The sequence below is a fragment of the Camelus bactrianus genome, chromosome 12, assembly GCF_048773025.1.
Source record: "Camelus bactrianus isolate YW-2024 breed Bactrian camel chromosome 12, ASM4877302v1, whole genome shotgun sequence".
Classification (NCBI taxonomy): domain Eukaryota; kingdom Metazoa; phylum Chordata; class Mammalia; order Artiodactyla; family Camelidae; genus Camelus; species Camelus bactrianus.
Window position 1 is genome coordinate 49,645,771 of NC_133550.1, and position 19,944 is coordinate 49,665,714.

At 39.9% G+C, this 19,944-nt stretch overlaps 1 protein-coding gene across 1 annotated transcript; it reads right to left on the reverse strand.

Moving 5' to 3' along the window:
* Positions 1-12,678: 12,678 nt before the first annotated feature.
* Positions 12,679-16,000, reverse strand: MYF5 (myogenic factor 5). Its single transcript, XM_010958817.3, has 3 exons — positions 15,219-16,000; positions 14,300-14,375; positions 12,679-13,876 (listed from the first exon to the last, which is right to left on the reverse strand). Exons 1-3 carry the CDS (start codon positions 15,717-15,719, stop codon positions 13,686-13,688), a joined length of 768 nt encoding a protein of 255 aa, XP_010957119.3. The 5' UTR covers positions 15,720-16,000; the 3' UTR covers positions 12,679-13,685.
* Positions 16,001-19,944: the final 3,944 nt, after the last annotated feature.

Consider the following 19,944-nt stretch of genomic DNA (forward strand, 5'->3'; position numbering starts at 1 on the left):
ATGGAGATGATGAAGAGGAGGAGGTCAGAACTGGGAAAGGTGGAAGAAAAAAAGACAAAACATAGATTCTTTAGATAATTTGTAACTAGCTTTACTCTGCCTTCTTTTTAATATAGATAGTCTAACTGTAGGAAAAAAGGAAACGATTCTCTCATACACCTTGAGCTTGAATGCTAGTCGAACATTTGAGTAAACTTCTTAATCTAACTTCACATGGTTTCATAATTTGTAAAATAGTGCATATGAAGGAATGATTGCAGTGACTGTCCTTAGGTGAAATTTCATTAAAAACCTGGTATTAAAACAAGGTGGTACATTAAAATCCTTCTGGTGGTAGCCATATAGATAGATGTCAGGAGCTGAGGGGCTCCAGTTAACCACTCATTACTTAAACTGGTCATGCACCAATATAGACTTACTCAGTCATACTTTGGCTTTCAGGTAATTTTTCTTCTTTTTAAATTTCCCTATCGACTTCTTAAAGGAACAGAACAATTCTTTAGTGCTACCTGGGATACAAAATCAGAAGATAGATTAAAGAAATAAGTTTTCTTTGACAGCACCTGCAGTTTCTCACCAGACTGATGCATCCTGAGCTTTAGATTTTAGACACACTCCACTGAATCAATCTGAACAGCTTGAAAAGAAAGAGCATCTTCTAAAGACGAACAAGAAAACTACCTTTACATTTCTTCTCTACTCTACATAGCAATTGTGGAATCAATTTAATATTCCAAATGATGTACTAGTCAACAAAATGTTTGCCAGAAATTTAAACCTCCATGTTGCTCTGGTTTCCCCAAGAACATTTCCCCCTAGTAAACACTGCAAAATGCCTAATGAGGGCCCTAAGTAACTAATACCTGAAATTGGCTTCACATATTATTTGTCGCCTGACTCATCATGGTAGAATTTTTTCTCACCCTACAAAAACCTAAACGCCTCAAGGGCAGCCCTATGTTGTTTGATTCTTTCATGTCTCCACGTAAGTTCTCTGCAGACTGATGACTCAATAAAGACCTGACAGCTGGTTGTATTTTAAGTCCATATATTCCAAACAGAGGCAGAAAGAGGGTGAATACTAACTGAACTAGGGTAACCTTCTCAAAAAGGCACATTTGGGAAATATATTTGTGAAGGGGCACTCAGAGGTACCTCCTTCTGAAAGGGCAAAAGGAAAACCCCAAAGCCAGTTGCATATCAGAAATGGCATCCATTAATCTCTTTGCCAAGCGGCATAAAGTAAAGAGGCCTTTGAAAGGAGTTGCCCTTAAGAATGGAGTCATGGTTTAATGTGTTTGGTTTGGAGCACCTTGCCTTCAGAAGCCAGCACCTGCAGCAGACTGACAGAGCCGCTGCTTCTGGGAGCAGAGTGGGAATGATACTGGTGACATTTATGGTCCAACATTTCGAGAATTAATTTACAATGGAAATGGTTCTTAGTGCAGTGAATACATCATTGCAGTGAAAGATTGACTCCCAGTTTATCAGCTATAAACTATGCAGCCTTCTTAAGTCCTTTAGAAGGCAAGCATTACAGACATTACTCACAGCTATTTGGGGTTCATAATTCACAGAGAGAATATTTGAAATATGAAGGTATATACCACTATAGTCAAATCAAGAGCAAAGACCTAGAAATGGATTAGGAGGGGGAGAACAGTGAAGAAATGTGGTCCAGGTGCCTCTGTGTCCCTTCCCACCTCTGGTAAGATTTTCTATGGAAGCCACACGATTTTGTCCCTGGTAATCCCCTATATTTCACTTGAGCAAGCTCTCACAAAAACATTTTCTTCATTCAGCTTCTCTTTTCTTCATCACTGATTTATAGCCAAACCATCATTTTCATTAGAAAATTTTCTGTAAACCTGTTAGAGAAAATAACACAAAGTGTGCATCTTCATGTTATTTTGGGGACTTCATGAAGTATTTACAAGTCCTTCATTTCCAGTCTTCAGTAATAACTAATTTTTTTCCTAAGACTTCTGGAATACCCTCCAAAAGACTTTGAGCACCTGTCTTTCTCAGGGGGAGATGGCTCTATCTACTGAAAGTAAAAAAATACTAGGGATATACTGGTAATAAACCTACATCTGAATGCTGATTAAATTATTGGCTATATGAGTGAGACTTGTTTTATAACTGTCAAAATTAATACAAATTATGCAACAGGTATTAACATAAGCTATTGTATACTGCAGTAAGCTAAAACTAACAATTGCATTTAAAAGCTAAAAGCTAGTCAGTGAGAAGCAGAAGGACTGAAATTGAAATTATTAGCACCAATTCTTGGCCCTGAAATAGACTTGGGATGAGCTCTTGGATTGAAATCAGTATTTTTCTGTGTCTTTAAATTAGCATGATCTTTCTCAAAGATGTCTTGAGTGTAAATAATATATGGTGGGGACAATTTTATAGGGCGTCTGAATGATCATTGGGGCAGTACGGAAAGACATACACTCCAATTAGCCTTCACAAAGCCTTTTGTCAGAGTTCAGTATGAGCTTCATGGGTTTGAGCAGTTGGGTAAGTATCCCAGTACCTGCCCTCATGTGCACCTTCTGTCTCTTCCAACCCATTCTTCCTTCTTATGGTCAAATCTAATGGGAGTAGTTGTATCCACGTGCCAACAGCACAGGAAGTATTAGGGGTGCTTTTAAAAGTTGACTAACTCTGTAAAACAGAAATTACAGATTGGATAATGTTGATATGAGACTAGTTCGTATAAGTTGTTGTGCACTGTTTTGCTTTTTGTTTTTAATTAAAGTGTCCATTTAGAAAACTTGGAAAAAGCTAAAAAGGAAAAAATAATGAAGCAATTAAATTTATAGCTCCCTCATCAAAAAACATTGTCACTCTTTGTACAGTAATACAAAGAAATCTGTACTGCAAGTACTCAGTGGAAGAGTTTGCGCCATTCTATAAAATGTCATTGTGTTGACTGAACATTTACTGGGAGCTAATATATAAAGTAATTGAAAAAATACCCCCCATAAAAATAGAAGTCTTTTATATAACTTACCAGCAAGTGACATGGCTCAGTGAGTAAAGCTAGAATGGACATACCAGAGATACTCAACCCTTTGTCAATGTTCCCAAGCACCACAGTAAATATAACACATGAAACTTGATAGCCATGATTTTAAGAGTTAACCTCCGGAGAGGATTAGACTGATAATTAGAATCCTACGTATTTTAGTTTTGGTGAGCTATAAGTCTTGCCACTCAACTTTTATTATACATTGACTTAAAAAGGGATGATTTTGTCTACCACAATCAAGTAAGAATTAAAAATGATCTCATATATGGTGAAATAACCATATTAACCTACATATATAGAAGAACATTGTGATTATAATATGACTATAGTTCACTTATGCCAATTCTTAGTATATGATTTCAATATATAACTCAGGTGTTTTTTCTCTAAGGATTAGTAGAAAATAGTGTTTGTAGCACTTTTGTATTATATGCTCATATATATTTGTTCATATTTCAGAACTTTATATTGTGAAAACATTTTAAAGTTATAGCTTTAGTCATTCATGCAAAGAATGAAGACCTTAGTTTAGAAGGGAAATGAAATGGAAAAGATTAATAAGACTCTGGAGTTGAAAGTAGATTTTATTAGAACTTGCAAATTAACCAAAATAAAAGGAATAATAATTTTAGGTAATTTATTTGAATAGCTTTAATATCACAGCATTATGTAACTTCCGATGTAAACATCAATGTTGAAAATCCTGCAGTTTGTCAGACTGAGCTTAAAATAATTCATTCTGGAATTTTGATTAAACTTGATTAATCAAATTTGATTAATATTTATTGCTAGGCAGAAACAAGGAAAAGCTTCGTATGCTTATGTTTTCTCTAGTTCCACCTAAACATAACTTTTGGCTATAGTATTTAATCTATCAGTATTCCTGTAATGGCTTAAATTAAACCAGACTACCTCTTGAGTCAACAACTTGTCACATCCCTAGGTTAAGAATAATTTAGTATGTTAGAAAATCATTCTTATAATCTCCTCCCCAGCATTTTGTCTGAATTCTGCTGACCATTAATAGGCAAAGTAAGTTTCTCTGTGTATGGTGTGTGTTTGTGTCCCAGGACTTGATTTCAGAGCTTCATACACATGTATATAGCTAACCCTAAACATAGCTTGTGGAGATGGGTGTTAAGAACTTTGTTGTGACTGAGGAAAAGAGAGCATAGAGACGGAAAGTAGTTTGATCCGCTTATTAACTGGGAACTTGTGACTTGACCAAGGTCGCCCTTACTTCACAGGTCACTCCCTTAACTATACCACACACCTAGTTTTCTACATTCTTTCCGTTGAATTAGAAAATGACAAAAAGCCCCCATGTGATAGTATTAAAGAACTCTTAAGCTGCTGAGTCACGTCTTGAATTCAGTTGGTTGTACTAACATGACTTTTGTGGTCATCAAGGATCTCGGCGACTTTATACCAGTACAGAACATTTAACCTTTCTGTCCTGGCCAGAAGTCTAATTTGAGCAGTTTCACTTTGATGCTCTATTTTTGATTGGTTAAGCCATTCATCCTGTTTGACATTGTTGCATGGTGTTGCTATGCTCACTTTAACCAGCTGTCACATTCCAGCCCAGAGGTGGGTGAAATGATTCGATTCGTGTTTATATGCAGTTCTGAAAGGGCCTTTAGATGCTTTGAGTTGGCAATATGTCAGTATAAAAGACATTTATCCTTCCAGCACAGCTAGCCTGAAAGACTTTAGAAATTCTTTGTGTAACTTTAAAAATAGTTCTTTCTGCCATTCAAATATTGGCAATCTGTTCTTATGCAATTATTTCTAGCTCTGTTATTAAGCCTGTGATTGTAAAGAGATGTCTTTGTAGTGGATACTCATTTCTTCATGTTGAATTGATTCTAAATTTGTATGAGACTATTCATATCGTATATCCTGTCTTTCTGAAAGAGATTATAACACTTAAAACAGGATAGATGTTCTGATCTACAATTAGATATGGAAAGAAGTTTGAATGCCTCCAGTAGAGGTTCTACACAAGTATACAGATTGATTTGAGAATACAGACATTTATTTAATGAGCATTTATTTTATATCCTTTGCATGCCTGAAGTAAGACCAGATGCTGGGGATACAAAGAACAGTCCTGCACTGAGGGAACTCATAACCTAGTAGGAAAAACAAAACCCACGTGCTTTTAGTATTGTTTAGCCACAAACACACATTCCTTCCAAAAAAATATTGACAGCTTAGATCAGTGGAGATTTGGGTTTAGTTATCCAGGAAATCATCTCAGTTCTTTTGATCACTTTCCTGTGGAGAAAGCCAGTCTTCCCAGGTAGCACTGTCCCTACTCACAAAATGTGAAGCCAGTCAGGTGATTCAAGAAGTAACTTCAAAATCAGTAATTTTTCAAGAAGGAAAAAAGGGCCAACCCCATAACAGTCCATCTCTTTATCATCCTTCACACAAGCCACCCAGTTAACCAGTTGTTTTACTCATACTTTCACTTGTCAACAAGCCAGGCTAGCGTTTGGACAGAGTGAATTTGAGTAAAAGGCATTATCTTCAATAATAAATTAATATTTTTATTTTCAAGTTATATTTACTTTGTAGATAATTTTTCAAAGAACAAAGGTATATTTCTATTACTGTCATTACTTAATTGTGACAGTATGATTTTTAAAATACATTATTATATGTAATACAGTTATTTAGGAAGATAAAATTTCCTTTTACTGAACTGAATATGGTATTACAGTGCTTCACTTTTATATCACATTTTTACTGTGCACAGAAGGAAAGTGTTACCATTTAATTGTCTGTGAAATATTTTCAAGGAATCAGCTTTGATGTGAAAAAAATAATAGTTACTTAGAGAACTGTAATGCTGTAAGCTTGAGACACCCAACCCAGTGAAAATCTGTTGAATAAAAATAGGGTAACCACAAAAAGTATTTAAAATGCATCTCTGATAATATGAAGATTTCACTTTTCTTCATTATTACCAGTTCTCACTTATTTTGATACTAACCTATCTCCTAGAGTGCCATTCCTATTTTAGTGATTCGTCAGCATTGATAACCTGATTAACCATTCCTTAATAAAAAAAAACCAAGGAATAGCAATCAGTCCAGGCTCAAGCTGAGTTAACTCAATGTCATTTATCTGGGCAAAAAGTAAAAAAGGCAGTCAATCAGTTAAAAGTTTTAAATGTTTGATGGCCGTGTATCAAGTAACCTCAACATCTGGGTGACTGGGTTTTAGTCTTTATATCCAGATGTCTGGCATCATGCAGACACAACCTCCGTGGTTCAGTCCGTCAACAGCTTTCATTGAGAACCCCCCTTGTGCTGGACAGCTCAGCAAGGACTAAAGGGAAACGTCACCTCGTCTATGGGCTACTATGATATCCCCCTAATTAGTTTTCTTAACTTCACCTTCTCTCCATTCCCAACAACCAGAATACTGAAACACCATTGTCAAGTTCTTACTTCCTTGCTCCAGAGGCTTTCCTGGCCTCGGGGTTTCACTGAACTCTCTCGTTGCTGCATGAGTCTACAATAAGAGAGCTTACAAAAACTCCACCTATAAAGTGATCATGTTATTTACTTTCTCTGTGTAAGGCCTTCCTCAGGTGCAGCCTGGAGTGGGTAATACTCAACTCCTTGATCTGTTTTGATGCTTAGCTATGTTTCATGCCTATCAGACTTTGAAAACTGTTCCGGAAACATAGTAGTCGCCCTATGAATAGAGATACTGTTTTTATCTACTCATGATCACCATTAATAATACCTGTAAAACTCAGTTTCTAGTATAAAAGAAGTGATTAATAAATGTCCCTTTTTAAACATCATTCAGGGTCAACATTTTCTTTACCGTAAAATCCCATTCATTATAAGATGTTCAATTTGAAACTTTTTGAGGAAAGATAGGCATAGACTATAAAACTCAGACTGATTTCCTAGATTACAGTGTGGAAAATCATGCTTCTTGAGGAAATACGCTGTTGTTTCTATCGCTATTACTATTATTTTTACAATTCCTACTTGTGTTATGTTCTAGACAAACTCAGTCAATTGCTTTGAGGGAAAAGAAGGAATCAAGAATGATTCTAAAAATGTTGGCATGCTTACTTGTGCCTGTGGTGCCACAACATGAAATAGGATACGCAGGAGAAAAAGATGAGTTTAATTTCACCCATGTTAAGATTGCTGTCAAGGGGGCAAACTCAGCTGGTCACTGAAAATATGCATGGCCTTCTGAGTAAAACTCAGCAGAATACTATCTGAAGAATGTTTTAATGTGGTTCTTTTAGTTACAGATCCACTCAGGCTGGCTCATATATAGGATTCATGAAGAGTAGTGAGGAAATCCCGCGGGCCTATGGGCACCAGAGCAGGAGGATATATTTGGCATCAAGATAATTCTGAAGATCCCTGCTTTAAGCACTTATGAGTCTTCATCCTAAGTCTCAATTACTGTACTTTCTTTTATTATCATATTTTGAGTATTTGTTATGTGTTAGGCCCTGAGCTAAGTATTTCATATGCTTTATGTCATGCGATTATCACAAAAAGTCTTGTGATTTATTCTATTATTATCTACATTTATAAGTGAGAAAATAACTTTTGAGAATCTGAGTAACTTACCCAAGTGCCTGCAGCTAATTAGTGATGAGTTAGTGGGACTCAATTTCACTCCTGTCCAGGGCCCCATATCTGCTACGAATAGTGGGGCCACAGTGGCCGCTGTGCTGTCTTCTGTCTCTGAATCTGCTCTGTCTACGCGTTCGCTGCTTAGGTTTACTTAACTCATATCCTTCCACAGTTCCAGCCTGTGTGTGGCCTGTCATCCTCTCCCTGTCCCGTCAACAGCATGACCTTTTTTCTCTATTTTTGAGTCTGAACTTACGATAATAAGTATCTGTTTCTTTCCATGCAATATTGAGATCAGGCTTTGCATTTCATGAATGTTGGTCAGTCTGTTGATTGGTTGCCCTCACATCACACACCCATCCCTAACTGGTTAACAGTTGCTCAAAAGGCCAGCCAGGCCCATCAGAGGATGCCTGTGGAGCAGCTTCCCTTAGGAGAGGTATGACGAAATCAATGGGAGAAGCATCTCTGTCCTAGGAGAGAGGGAGGGAGTGAGCCTATGGAAGTAGGAGAGGTCCACAGGAACCTGAAAAGGGAAGATGACACAACAGAAGCCTAACAAATAAATATATAAAGATTAACCAGAATAAAGAAAGTCAGTACAAGAAATTAACAGAAAAAAAAAATTAAGAGAACAGTAGAAAAACAGAAAATAGTGTCAAAGAATTCTTTGAAAAAGAGAGTTTGAAAAATAAGGATACTACAACAACAAAAGCTTCAGCAGTATCACTTTTCATACAGTCCAGAGGACACAGAGTTGAGCAGGAACCGGTCCCTGCTCTCAGGGTGCAGGAAGCAAATGTTAGTCATCACGTAAATCAATGCACAGTCTCATTTGTGAGACATGCTATAGAAAAGAGGTATATGGTATTTTGAGATGATAGAGGACTTGATACTGTGAAAGAGTTCGAGAAAAACTTGCCTTTGAATTGAAGCTGGAGCTGAGATCTCAAAGGAGTGGGAACCAACTGGGAGGAATGGAGGAGGGAAGAGCATGGCGGACAAGAGAGAATGTGTGAAGGTCCACTGGCTTCACAAGGGGATGTAGTGACTGATAAAAGTCCCTTATATGGCTGGAGCGGAGAGAGGAGGGACGTGGCCAGAAAGAGGTAATGCTAGAGAGGGACAGAAGAGGTGGACATACAGAAACGTGAGGGTCATGGTAATAAGTTTATTTGGTCAATACCTGTGTGCAGTAAGCTGGTGGTGGGGGTGGAGTGACTGACATGATCAGATAAATATTCTGAGATGGTTCCTCTGGCTGCAATATGTAGGAAAGGTCAAATAATGGAGTTATGCAAGATTCTTTCTGTTTCAGTTAGCAGAATTCCCACTCACACTGGTTTAAGAAAAAAGATCTTTGTTGGCACCAGACTTGTAAAACGTGGTCAAGAGCAGATATTCAGGCATTTTGGGATCCAGATGCTTAATAATATTTTCAGGGGAAAATCACTCTGCGTCACAGGTCTGACTTCTACTGTGTTGGCTTTATTTTTAGGCAAGCTCTCCTCTCCTGGGAATGAAATGGCAGCTGGCAGCCTAGAATAAAAAATCGCTTATACTATTACCCCAGCAGAAAGAGAAATTCTTCCCTATAGCTCCAGCTAATGTCCCAGGACTGACAATTACTGAACAACTTGGTCACATGTCCATCCATGAAGCAATTACTCTGACCAAGGAAGAGGACACACTCATGGTCAAGCCTGAATGACTTGTCCATTTCTTGAAGTACAGTCAATCCCACCTGAACCACATGGCTTGAGAAAAGGAAAGGGACAGTCCCCAAAGAAAAACTTGGATGCTGTCTCCAGTAATGGGAGATCCAGGAAGGTTATGGGGGCCAGGTTAAGAAGGTCTTAATGATACTCCTGGATAGAGGTCACCATAGTTTGGATTGAGGGCAGAGATTTGAGAGATATTTAAGGAAAGTAAATCTAGAATTTTGTAATGAATTGAACAAGAGGTAAGGGAGATCAGAGTATCAGGAGTATGTCTTAAGTTTCATGTTTGAGTGACTGGTGACATCATTCATTGAGAGAGTCAACACTGAAAGGGTGCTAGGTTAAGAGGTAGGGATACAGGCAGAACATCATGAGCTTAATTTGTACCATATTTACTTGGAGGCACCATTGAGACATTCAAGAGATGTTAAGAACCTAAAGATCAGTTGTGTACATTGTTGGATATACAGATATTAAAATCAGGAAAGATATCTGGGCTGGAGGTGTAATCTTGCCCAGAGCTAGAACAGTCTACTGCTTTATAATGACCATGGATAGTGACAGAGGCAGAAGCAGATTTCAGTCAGTGGAATGAGTAAAAGATAAGGAAACAGAGACCACAATTATGTACCAGTCATTATGGCAGATTAAATACGGCTTCAGATTCATTACTATTTCTTCCATTAAAAAGTGACATTTAATTTGCTTCTCGGGGATCCTGGGTTGACTTTAGTAACTTGCTTGACCAGAAGAATGTGGTAGACATGATGATCTAGGACTTTTCGTGCTAGGTCATACATAGGGAGCCTTGTGATTTCTGCCTGAGCATCCTGGAACATGTGCTGTGAAGAGGCCCAAATAGCCCAAATAGAGTGTTCTTGCTAAAATTATTAAGCTCCTTAAGCCTCTATTTCCTTATTTGCATAATAATACACACAATAATTTTTAGTAGTTGCTTTATCATTAGTGTTCACTTAATCTGTAATAAAGTGAATTAAGTAGCATAAAAGGAGATAAGATTTGGCTTGTTTTTCCCTTTACAAAGGATTCTTTTTGTAAGATATTAGCACTATAACAGTTTTAGTGGTAACTATTTATAATGTTATCATAAGCTGTCCTTTACTCCATTTTACAATCTGGCAAGGAAAATTTAAAAGAGAGCAATACATTAATAATTTTAGACCCAGTTTAAACTTTGAATTAAATTCTAGATCCTTTTCTCAGCAACTGTAGTATTTTAAACAATTAAATCATTAGTCAACTAACATCAAACCAGAATTCTTAAAGAAATAAATTAGATGGTCTGTGCTTTTTGCGATAGTGTGGGACCATTCAGAGGTGATATTTTCAGGGGCCCTTTGCCATCTGAGCAGGGCTTTTCTGAGCTGGTGCTCTAATACCACTCCCAGAAATACCACCTCTGAAAGTCAGGGAATTCAACTGCTTCTTTAACCTAGTAACTGTTACAACCTCAAAGAGAGAATTTCAGGAAACACCACTCTCAGATTAGGTATTTAATGGAATATTTAAGATGGAATGCCATCTTAAAGAAGAACTTACGGCTATGATATAACCGATAATTTTATCTGACTTACATTTTTCAAATGAGGAAAACAATAGGAGCAATCAAGACACCTATATAGCAGCTTGCTTCCAAGTGGTACTTCTCAATTTCCATAACCTCACTGGATGTAGTTTTCCTGTGTAACCCAGTGAACTTGCATTTCCCAGGCTTGAGGAGAAGGGAGTCTCTTTGGACTCTTATTTCCTGAGAACCTCCTCCCCATCAAGTTGCAGATGGGAAAGGGAACATTTTCCTTGTTTTCCTATAAATTGACTGGTAGTGACATGTTTTCCACCAGCAGAGATGGGTCTGATAAAAGCTTAGTGGCAGCCCGGTTGTCCAGTCCATGGGATTTATAGATGGCAAAATCCTGTCCTTACTTGAATATTTTGCCAGTATCACCCCTTCTCCACTCACCTGTCCTACTTTCTTGAAGTAGGGAAGGCTTTTCTGGGTCTGGACTACTGTAACCAATTCCCAAAGGCCCTTGTCAAAAAAGTGTGTATGACTGCATGTGATGCGTTGTGCTGAGCTCTTTACTGAATAGACGCTAGCCTTCAATTTAGTCCGTTGGAAATGAGATTAATCGAGCAAGCTGTCATAGAGAGTACTGTCTTTAATTATACATTAATCACATCTGTATTAAATCCAGAGCTAAATAAAACTCTAAATATTTTGAAGCATTATAATAGTAACAGAATATCAAATTCACTTGCAAGGATAGGATTAGCTGGGGTTTGGTAATAAAATTAATATTTATTCACTTGAATTAAAAAATCACATTATATTCTGCTTATTTTGATTAAATGGAATAGCATATGCTAATGTGTTTTAACATTGAGCTTTAAAAAAAAAACAATATTCTCATAGTTCCCTTTATTTTAATTCTACTAAGAACAACAAATTTCCAACTTCTTCATAGGAGACAGTGTCTAAGAAAAGTGAATCACTCAAACTGAAGTTGAAATTATATTGACTCTTTATAATGCCCTCTTGAATTCTCTTACCTTCAAATCCTCACTGTCAGATCATGGATAAGACTGACCTGTGTGCTGACAGTCAGCATCCCGTATGAGGGCATGATGCTAAAAGTGACAGTGGCTACAATATTTTTTGAACCCAGCCCCTCTTCTCTCCCTTCCTTTATGGAATAACGTCTATTCTTGTAAGCCTGATGACTGGTTTGTCCAGAAAGAAGGGGAAACCTTCCTGAGAATGGCGTGATTGCCAGGCTCTAGCCAAGAATCCATATGCTTTGGCTGGTGAATATATGTAACTACAAACCATTAGACATTTTGAATTAATGTACAAATGAGAGGATAAGACAATTATCTTTATTTGCTCTCTGTGAACAGCTACTGTAGATGCTTCAAGGATATTTCCTTTTTCTCTCTCTCAGTGGTAACCTTGTGAGAATTATCCCAGTGATTGGCTACCTAATTTTCCAATTAATTGTTTAATTTTCATCTCAATTTATTCTAAAAGAAATTTAAATGATGAACAATAAAGGGTACATGTTCATCACACAGCACATGCATAAAATACAATTAATAAAATAAAAAAGGCTGTGAAAAAGAGAAAGGCAATTGCAATCTGCTTCACTTTACTGCAGTTTGTGTAAATTTTCTTATGCCAGCATTTTAATAATACAAAAAAAATCAGCTCAGTACCTTTAAATATTTTATTGACAATATTAATATATTAATGTATCAAGATGTTTTCAGGCAAGTAAATAAATATGACCTAATACATGATTTCTAATGTACTGTAGGTATTAAGATGATGTAATGTTGTACATTCTTTTTGTTTAAAAATATGTTATTGTCCTGAATATCTTCTATATTTTCTCCACAGAGACACACACTTTGATATTATACGGTACAACACTAAGATAAAGGAAAAATTATAGTTAACAGGCTCCCTTGAAATATACTCAAAATAGAAATATGGTATTTTCATCTGTGACACCAACAGGACCTAAACTGAGTCCATGAAATGATAAATATTCAGATTCATCTATAAAACCAACTGTTTCAGTATTTGCAGCTCCATCCTAAAGATTCCGTATCAATGACTGTCGATTCTATTGAGGGTTCTTTCACAAAATCATAAACCAAAGTATTTCTTCATTGAAACAATTTTATTTATGGCGGAATTTCCAAAATCTCTTGTATCTTGAAATCATCCACAAAGTACTATTTTGTGCTTACATTAAAAAGATGCATTTTTATAAGAAAAAATCAAAATATATACCATTAGGCAGTATTGTTATAGTTTTATTTAACACAATATAACCAAAGGATTAAAGAGAAAAGCAAACATTAACTGTATTTAAACTCCCTATAACTGATTTCCAGCTGTTCTAATGTTTTAGAGAAAATATAAGGATTTAAACATCAGAGATAATATTTTGATAAGCAATATTTATAAAAAATATAAGTTAAGTATTGCAACAAGCTACCTGTGATGAATTGCCCCCTATAAGAAATACTATTGGGACTACATATCTAAAGCAAAGACAAAAGAAACAAAGAAGAAAAGAAATAAAGTATTAATTGCAATAGTGACTTTTTAGTTAAATACACTTTCTTATAAAGTGGCAAGATAATATTTACAAATTTACAATTGAGAGGAAATGCTTATGTACAGGTTGTCTTGCTTTTGGACTCTTGCGGCCTTCTTCCTCCTGTGTCATAGGCCCTCCTGGTGGAACTCATCTAGGCTAGATTTTTAGTTCATAGCACATGATAGATGAGCCTGGAACTAGAAGCCCCTGGAGTTGCAGGCTGAGAATCGGTGCTGGCAACTGGGGAGAGAGAGGCCGGGTCCTGGAGAGGCAATCCAGGTTGCTCTGAGTTGGTGATCCGATCCACTATGCTGGATAAGCAATCCAAGCTGGATAAGGAGCTTTTATCTGTGGCATATACTAAGGATACAAGGAGAAAGCCATTAAAAAAAAAAATCCCCCAATAGATTGACTTGCTTATGTTGCCCCTTAAAATTGTAGGTCAGCATCTTTGAAACCCAGAGGTCAGGTGGTCACAGAAAGCCTGATACAGAAATTTGCAACAAGTATGTAGCAGTTCATGAGGATGAAGGTGGGGAGTGGAGAAACACCCTGGTAATGTTTCTAGCAAAAGCAGTTATGTTAGTGTGTGTGCATGGGTGTATCCGTTAGGGAATTTTGAGCAGAAGATATGTGTTTATTTTGCTCTGCCAAAATCTCCCCATAAAAACCATCACTTCTATTCTCTTCCTGATACTGCCTGAGAGAATAGACCCTGCTTTGATAGGCTGAATTGTGAAGCTGAACTAGTCTTTAAACTCCTCTGAAGTCATCAATTCTTACCATTTGGTACATCAGGACAGTAGACGCTGTCAAAACTGCTGCTCTTTCTGGACCAGATAGGGCTGTTACATTCGGGCTATAATCAAAGACAAAAGAAGATGTTTGTGTTAAGGTCTTGGCCAAAGATGCCCTGACTTAGGGTAAGGCAGTTTTTACCCATGAGCTCCGTAAATTGGCCACTCTCAATCACCCTCATTGCTTGATTTAGGAAGGGCTAGCCCTCACCAAATTGCAAGGGCACTGAGGTCAATCTCTGCGCTTGGAGAAGAGGAGAGAGCAGCAAAAGGAAGAGGGGGGTGGAGTTCAGCAGCAATGTGCATTGGGTTAACCATGCAAAATGGATTGGAGTAGAAGGAAGCCACACTAATTCAGAGAGAGAACACTTTCCCAGGGCAAAAACACATTAAAACCTGGCAGCGTTGAAGCAAACGCTCTCTGAAAAGAATGCATCAACATCTTCCAGCCAGGCCTCAGCAGAACAGGGACTGACTGGGGCCATGCGGGTATTTCTTTACATTTCTTCATTAAACTACAAACTGTGGGACAGTGGGAGCCTCAGACAGTTGCCTGTGGATGTTAGTGTATTACAGGGTCCACTGGTGGTATATATTGGAAGTAAACTGATTAATGGAGAAAACATCTCATTGATCATTCATAGCCACCTATCTCATATGACAACCCCCTCCTACAGTGTGCACCTAGAACTTGGTCGGAAGTCAAATTAAAGCCTATTCAGCAGATTTGTTCCTGGCATCTGTCTAAACGTGGCACCTGTCTTACCACAACTGCCTCCCTCCCTCACACACCTAACTATTCGTCAATAACCACTGAATATTTGGTTGCTATACCCGGCTTAAATGAGATGTAAAGATTTTTGGAAAAACTTTGGAGGGCCCACTAGGTACAGAGTATCTCTTACCATGCCATCAGAGCAGCTGGAGGTGGGGCTCGTGGGCTCGGAGCAGCTCTGCCCCGGCAGGCTGTAATAGTTTTCCACCTGCTCCCTCAACAGCTCCTGCAGGCTCTCAATGTAGCGGATGGCATTCCTGAGGATCTCCACCTTGGGCAGCCTCTGGTTGGGGTTGGTCGTGGTGCATCTCTTGAGCGTCTCGAAAGCCTGGTTGACCTTCTTCAGGCGTCTTCGCTCGCGCATGGTGGCCGCCTTCCGCCGATCCATGGTGGTGGACTTCCTCTTGCATGCTTTGCAGGCCCACATGAGGCAGTGGCCGGCCTGGTGGTGGCCCATAGGTGCTCTCACGTGTTCATCCTCGTCTGAGCCTTGCAAGTCTGCTTTGTGCGCCCCGAAGGCAGCCACTCGCGGCTCAAACTCGTCCCCGAACTCGCCCTCAGGGGACGGGATGCAGGAGCCGTCGTAGAAGTACTCAGAAGGCGAGAACTGGCAGCCGTCCATCATGTCCATCTTCTGTGGAGGGACAGCCGGTGCACCTGGACAGCAGCGAGATAGATAGGGGAGAAACCGGAGCCTGGCGCCGCTGCGGGCAGGCAAACCCCGGGCGGAGCTCCCAGGTCGGTTGCTCCGGTAATTAGCAAGGGCAGACGCCTGGCGGCCTGGGTCGGCCGCGCTGGGGTTGGGGCTCTTTATATATTGTTGGGGGAGGGAGGCCAGCCCCAGTGGCCCGGCACTATTAGCATATCCCACTGCAACCCTCCCGAGGTTGTCTGGGCAGATCTCCGCCTTTCCTCTAGAGACAATTTGCTGTTTACTGCCCCTTTTGACGCTAATGGTTTTACTGCATTTCTGCTGGGGCGGGGGTGATGGCTCCCCAACCCGCTTACCAGCGCTCTCTAGATTACCCAAACCTAGGGACGCTTAAAGAGTGTCTCAGACAAAAGCAAAGAAAGAACTCCAACTTTTTACAGTTGTTCTCACATTAAAAAAGATAATTAATAAATACAACTCCCCAATTTCAGCTGACACCAAAAGCTGCCCTGCCTTCCCAATCCGGGACATGAGGGGTCTCTTTATTTTTACGTGTTTCTCTTTTTTGTGAACTTTAATTATGTCAGGAACTTTTTCAGCCAGTGGGCCAGATTAACGGTTGCTAAAAACTTGAAGTGGCACTTTCACTAATGGAGTATATGTAAATTTTTTAAAAAATCGATTTTGTTCTCATCAGATTGCCATTTTGTAGGCTCTGTGTTATTGGGGGTAAGCAGGGAGGTTCCTTTTCCCCAAGACCGAGCTTGCTCTGAGTTCTCTTTGTACACCCACAAGGCGTGGGCACAGGAGGGCCAGGTGACCAGGAACATTCCTCCCTCTCTTTCCTGCTTCTGCTTGGGTTTACTGAGCGCCTGTCCCTTTGCACTAGACCTTTGATGGGCCCTGAGAAAGTGGAGGGTCTGTACTGACTGCGTCTGTAAGATTTGTATCCTAAGAAACCCAGCTTTAGATGGCGAACTCCCGTTCCAGGGGTACGGCTCCTCGCTCCTTCTCTTTCTGCTCTGCCCTGTCATCTCGACAGACTAAACAGCCAAGCTGGGCTTTGGGGTCGCTAATTTTCTGCTTTCAGGCAAACTAACACCGTTACAGATGCGTCCCAGCTGCCGACACAGCAGTCCTTGTCGGCTCGTGTAAAGTTTCCAACTCCTCCAACCCGAGTAACTTCACACACTTGGGCAACTAAAGCCTTCCACAAAGGCGATCACAGCGGGGTCTTTAAACTTTGGTGGCTAGAAGGCGAGAGGGGAGGGCTGCCATTTAAGTGACAATGAACCTATTAATCAGCTTTTGTCAATCCTCCTCCACCCTTACTTAACCCACTACCAAATCACTAGGAGGCGAGGGATGGAGGAGGCTTGCTGTTTACATGTAGGAAAAGCTGTTACTTCACGTTTACACAAATAGACCTAAGTAATGTGGAGTTTCGGACTAGTGCTTCCAGCTGCATTGAAAGAGGAGGGAGAGTTCTCACCTCGATCTTCTGTCACACAGTCTGGGAACTGCTGTGACTCAGAACTTACTGGAGCCTAAGGGAGCTTTCTTTTCTGTTAGTTTTTCCTACAATTATTTTCGGAAAGCAACCCTGGCAGGTAGATCTCTGATTTGCAGAGGCCAGAGAAATATTAACTCTTTCAGGGTGAAATCTGCTTTCCAAAGTGAAGGCTCCAGAAACCAGTGATGGGAGAGTGTCAGTCACTAGGGTTTGCTACAGATATGCTTATCATTGTCCCCTCTCCCAAGTTCTGTCATCCCTCAGGCAAAGACACTACCACCACCACCATCACCACACATCCCTCGAAAATCAGGCTCCCTTTCATACCAGTGGGCTGCTTAATTGGCCAGTGGGAAATTCATCTGCACCTTATTAACAAGTGGATGCCTTTGAAATGAATACTTTCCCAGGACTACACCAGATAAAAGAATTGAGTTCCTAAAGGACCCACACAGGCAGATGGAAACATTCCGAAGCCTACACACTGCTACCTCTGAAACACAGTAGTGGGTAGACATTCCCATCTAGGAATTCTCAGCCAAGTCCCACAGGTTCTGGTCAACAGCAGTAGTACCACTTTCTTTGGCTGTGGAATTCAGATGTTTACACGCTGGCCAAAGCTGAAACAGAGTTGTATGCAGACTTCAGATTTGGGCACAAATAAACTTGCTCCTTCAAGCTGAAGTGGAGGACAGAGGCTATGCTTCTGCTTGCCTTTCAGCTGCTTTCTTTCCACCAGGCACCTAATGTGCCTTTTCCCCCAACTGCTCAGCATGGGATATTTGTAGCAAACAATTAAAATGAGTTTTCTACTTGCCCAGCACTGTTCTCAACTCCTTCTGTGAATTCACTCATTTACGACTTTGGCTTCTAACAATTCTCTGGCAACTGTAACTGGACCTATAATTAAAAGAAGGTAATGGGGGGAGGGTATAGCTCAGTGGTGGAGTGTGTGCTTAGCATGGACGAGGTCCTGGGTTCAATCCCCAGTACCTCCGTTAAAATGAGTAAGTAAAATAAGTAAGCCTAATGAATTCCCCCCGCTAAAACAACAGCAACAAAAGATAAGCAAATAATATATTTTTTTTTTAAAAGAGAGAAGGTAATCGAAGCGCAAAGGGTCAGTCAGTTGCCCCAGGTCCCAGAAAACTGGAAGGTAGGCATCCCCTTCTGGAGAGTTTGCGCTCCTGGCGTGAATTGTGTTCGTTTTCTTCTTCAGTCGATTCGGGCTCAGTGCGCGTCGTTAGCGCTCCAGGGCCGAAACTCGCAAACGCGGTCCCCGAAGCTTCGCCTCGGCTCCGGGCGGGGAAGACGCTGTCACTCAGGGAGCTCTGTCCGGAACGGTAGCTCTCGGAGGTTGGGGCTGTCTTTGGTAAGGTGATCGCAAAACAAATTTAGCGGAGAGCCGCGGGCGAGTGGAACTAAAGAAGCCAAGAAAACACAAGCACCCGGGGGCTTAATGGGACTTGCACGGGGTGGGGAACGAGGTCCAGGGTTGAGGACCCTTGGGACCCAAGTGCTGAAAATAGGATCTCAGAGCACCAAAGTTAAAAAACGAGACGACACTTTTAAACTCCTGACAGGGGTGAGAGGAGAAAGAGGTAAAAAAATGGGAGGCAGGAGACAAAGAAGGAAGCCAGCGCCTCAGAGATGTCTGGGCTCCCCGAATTCAGGATAGATTTCCCCTGCTCTTTTCCCAGGAGACACCGTACGAAGGGAAAATGGGGACCTAAGTGATTGAGACAGAGAAGAAAAAATTTTTGAGTGGGAGGATTGAACAGGGAAGTATGAAAAAACTTAAAATTCACTTTTTAAAAAAGGTCTTTTACAGTGTTTGTCTGGGTGGCCTCTTTTAGTCAAAATCAGACGGGTGGCTTTTGTTCCTCTTAGGAAAGAATGAAAATACAATCTGTTTTCCACTGTTTTTTCAGAGAAGTGGGTTTCTTCCATGCAGAGAAAACACAATTGTTTAATATGTAAACAGGTTGTTAGAAATGATATTCCAACAATGAGAGTGTGGTAAGAAAGCGTCGCAGTAGGCAGATCAGGGGAAGAAAGGTCAGCCTAGCTGGGTGTTATAAATGAATGGCCACTAAGGTTCTGGTGGAATAGATTACGATAGTGTTTTTAATTTTTTTTACATTTTTCATTTTACATTCTGAAGAATAATAAACACATGCTTAATTTTCTTACAATTTAGACTTATAAGCAGGTTCTAATGGCAAAGGCCTTTAAGTAATCATCAGCCTTTTTTTATTTTTAAAAGAATCTATTTTAGTTCAAGCAGTTTGGCAACAATCCTAGTGTTGATGGACAGACCCCACCAGCAAAATGATGCTCAGAGCTTCCTTTTCTAGTGAAGTTGGCCCACTCTAGGAATTCTGCCTTACTGAAAATTCTCCAGGCTTCTCTTAACAAGAGAAACCAAATATATTTAGGCAGATAAGTTCATTTCAGTTCACTTCTGCCCCTACCTGAGACTCTTATCAATTCCTGGGATTGTTCTTGAAATTTTTGCTTATTATATTTGACTTGACAATGTGCTCAATAATTTCAAACTGCTATTAGCTCTGGGAACCAGGCACACCTAAGTAAACACATTAGTACCTGCCAAAGCTGCTGGAAGAATTTGTGGAGAAGACAGCTGAGGAAGACATTGGCCTCTGCTTGAATTCGAAGACTCCCAGGAGA

Excerpts from the sequence above, each read along its gene's own strand:
- MYF5 (XM_010958817.3), bottom strand. The coding sequence starts at position 15,719 with ATGGACATGATGGACGGCTGCCAGTTCTCGCCTTCTGAGTACTTCTAC. Across the intron at positions 14,376-15,218 it reads CCAGCTGCTCTGATGGCATG|CCCGAATGTAACAGCCCTAT; the intron begins GTAAGAGATACT and ends CTTTGATTATAG. Across the intron at positions 13,877-14,299 it reads CTGTCCTGATGTACCAAATG|TATATGCCACAGATAAAAGC; the intron begins GTAAGAATTGAT and ends TTGTATCCTTAG.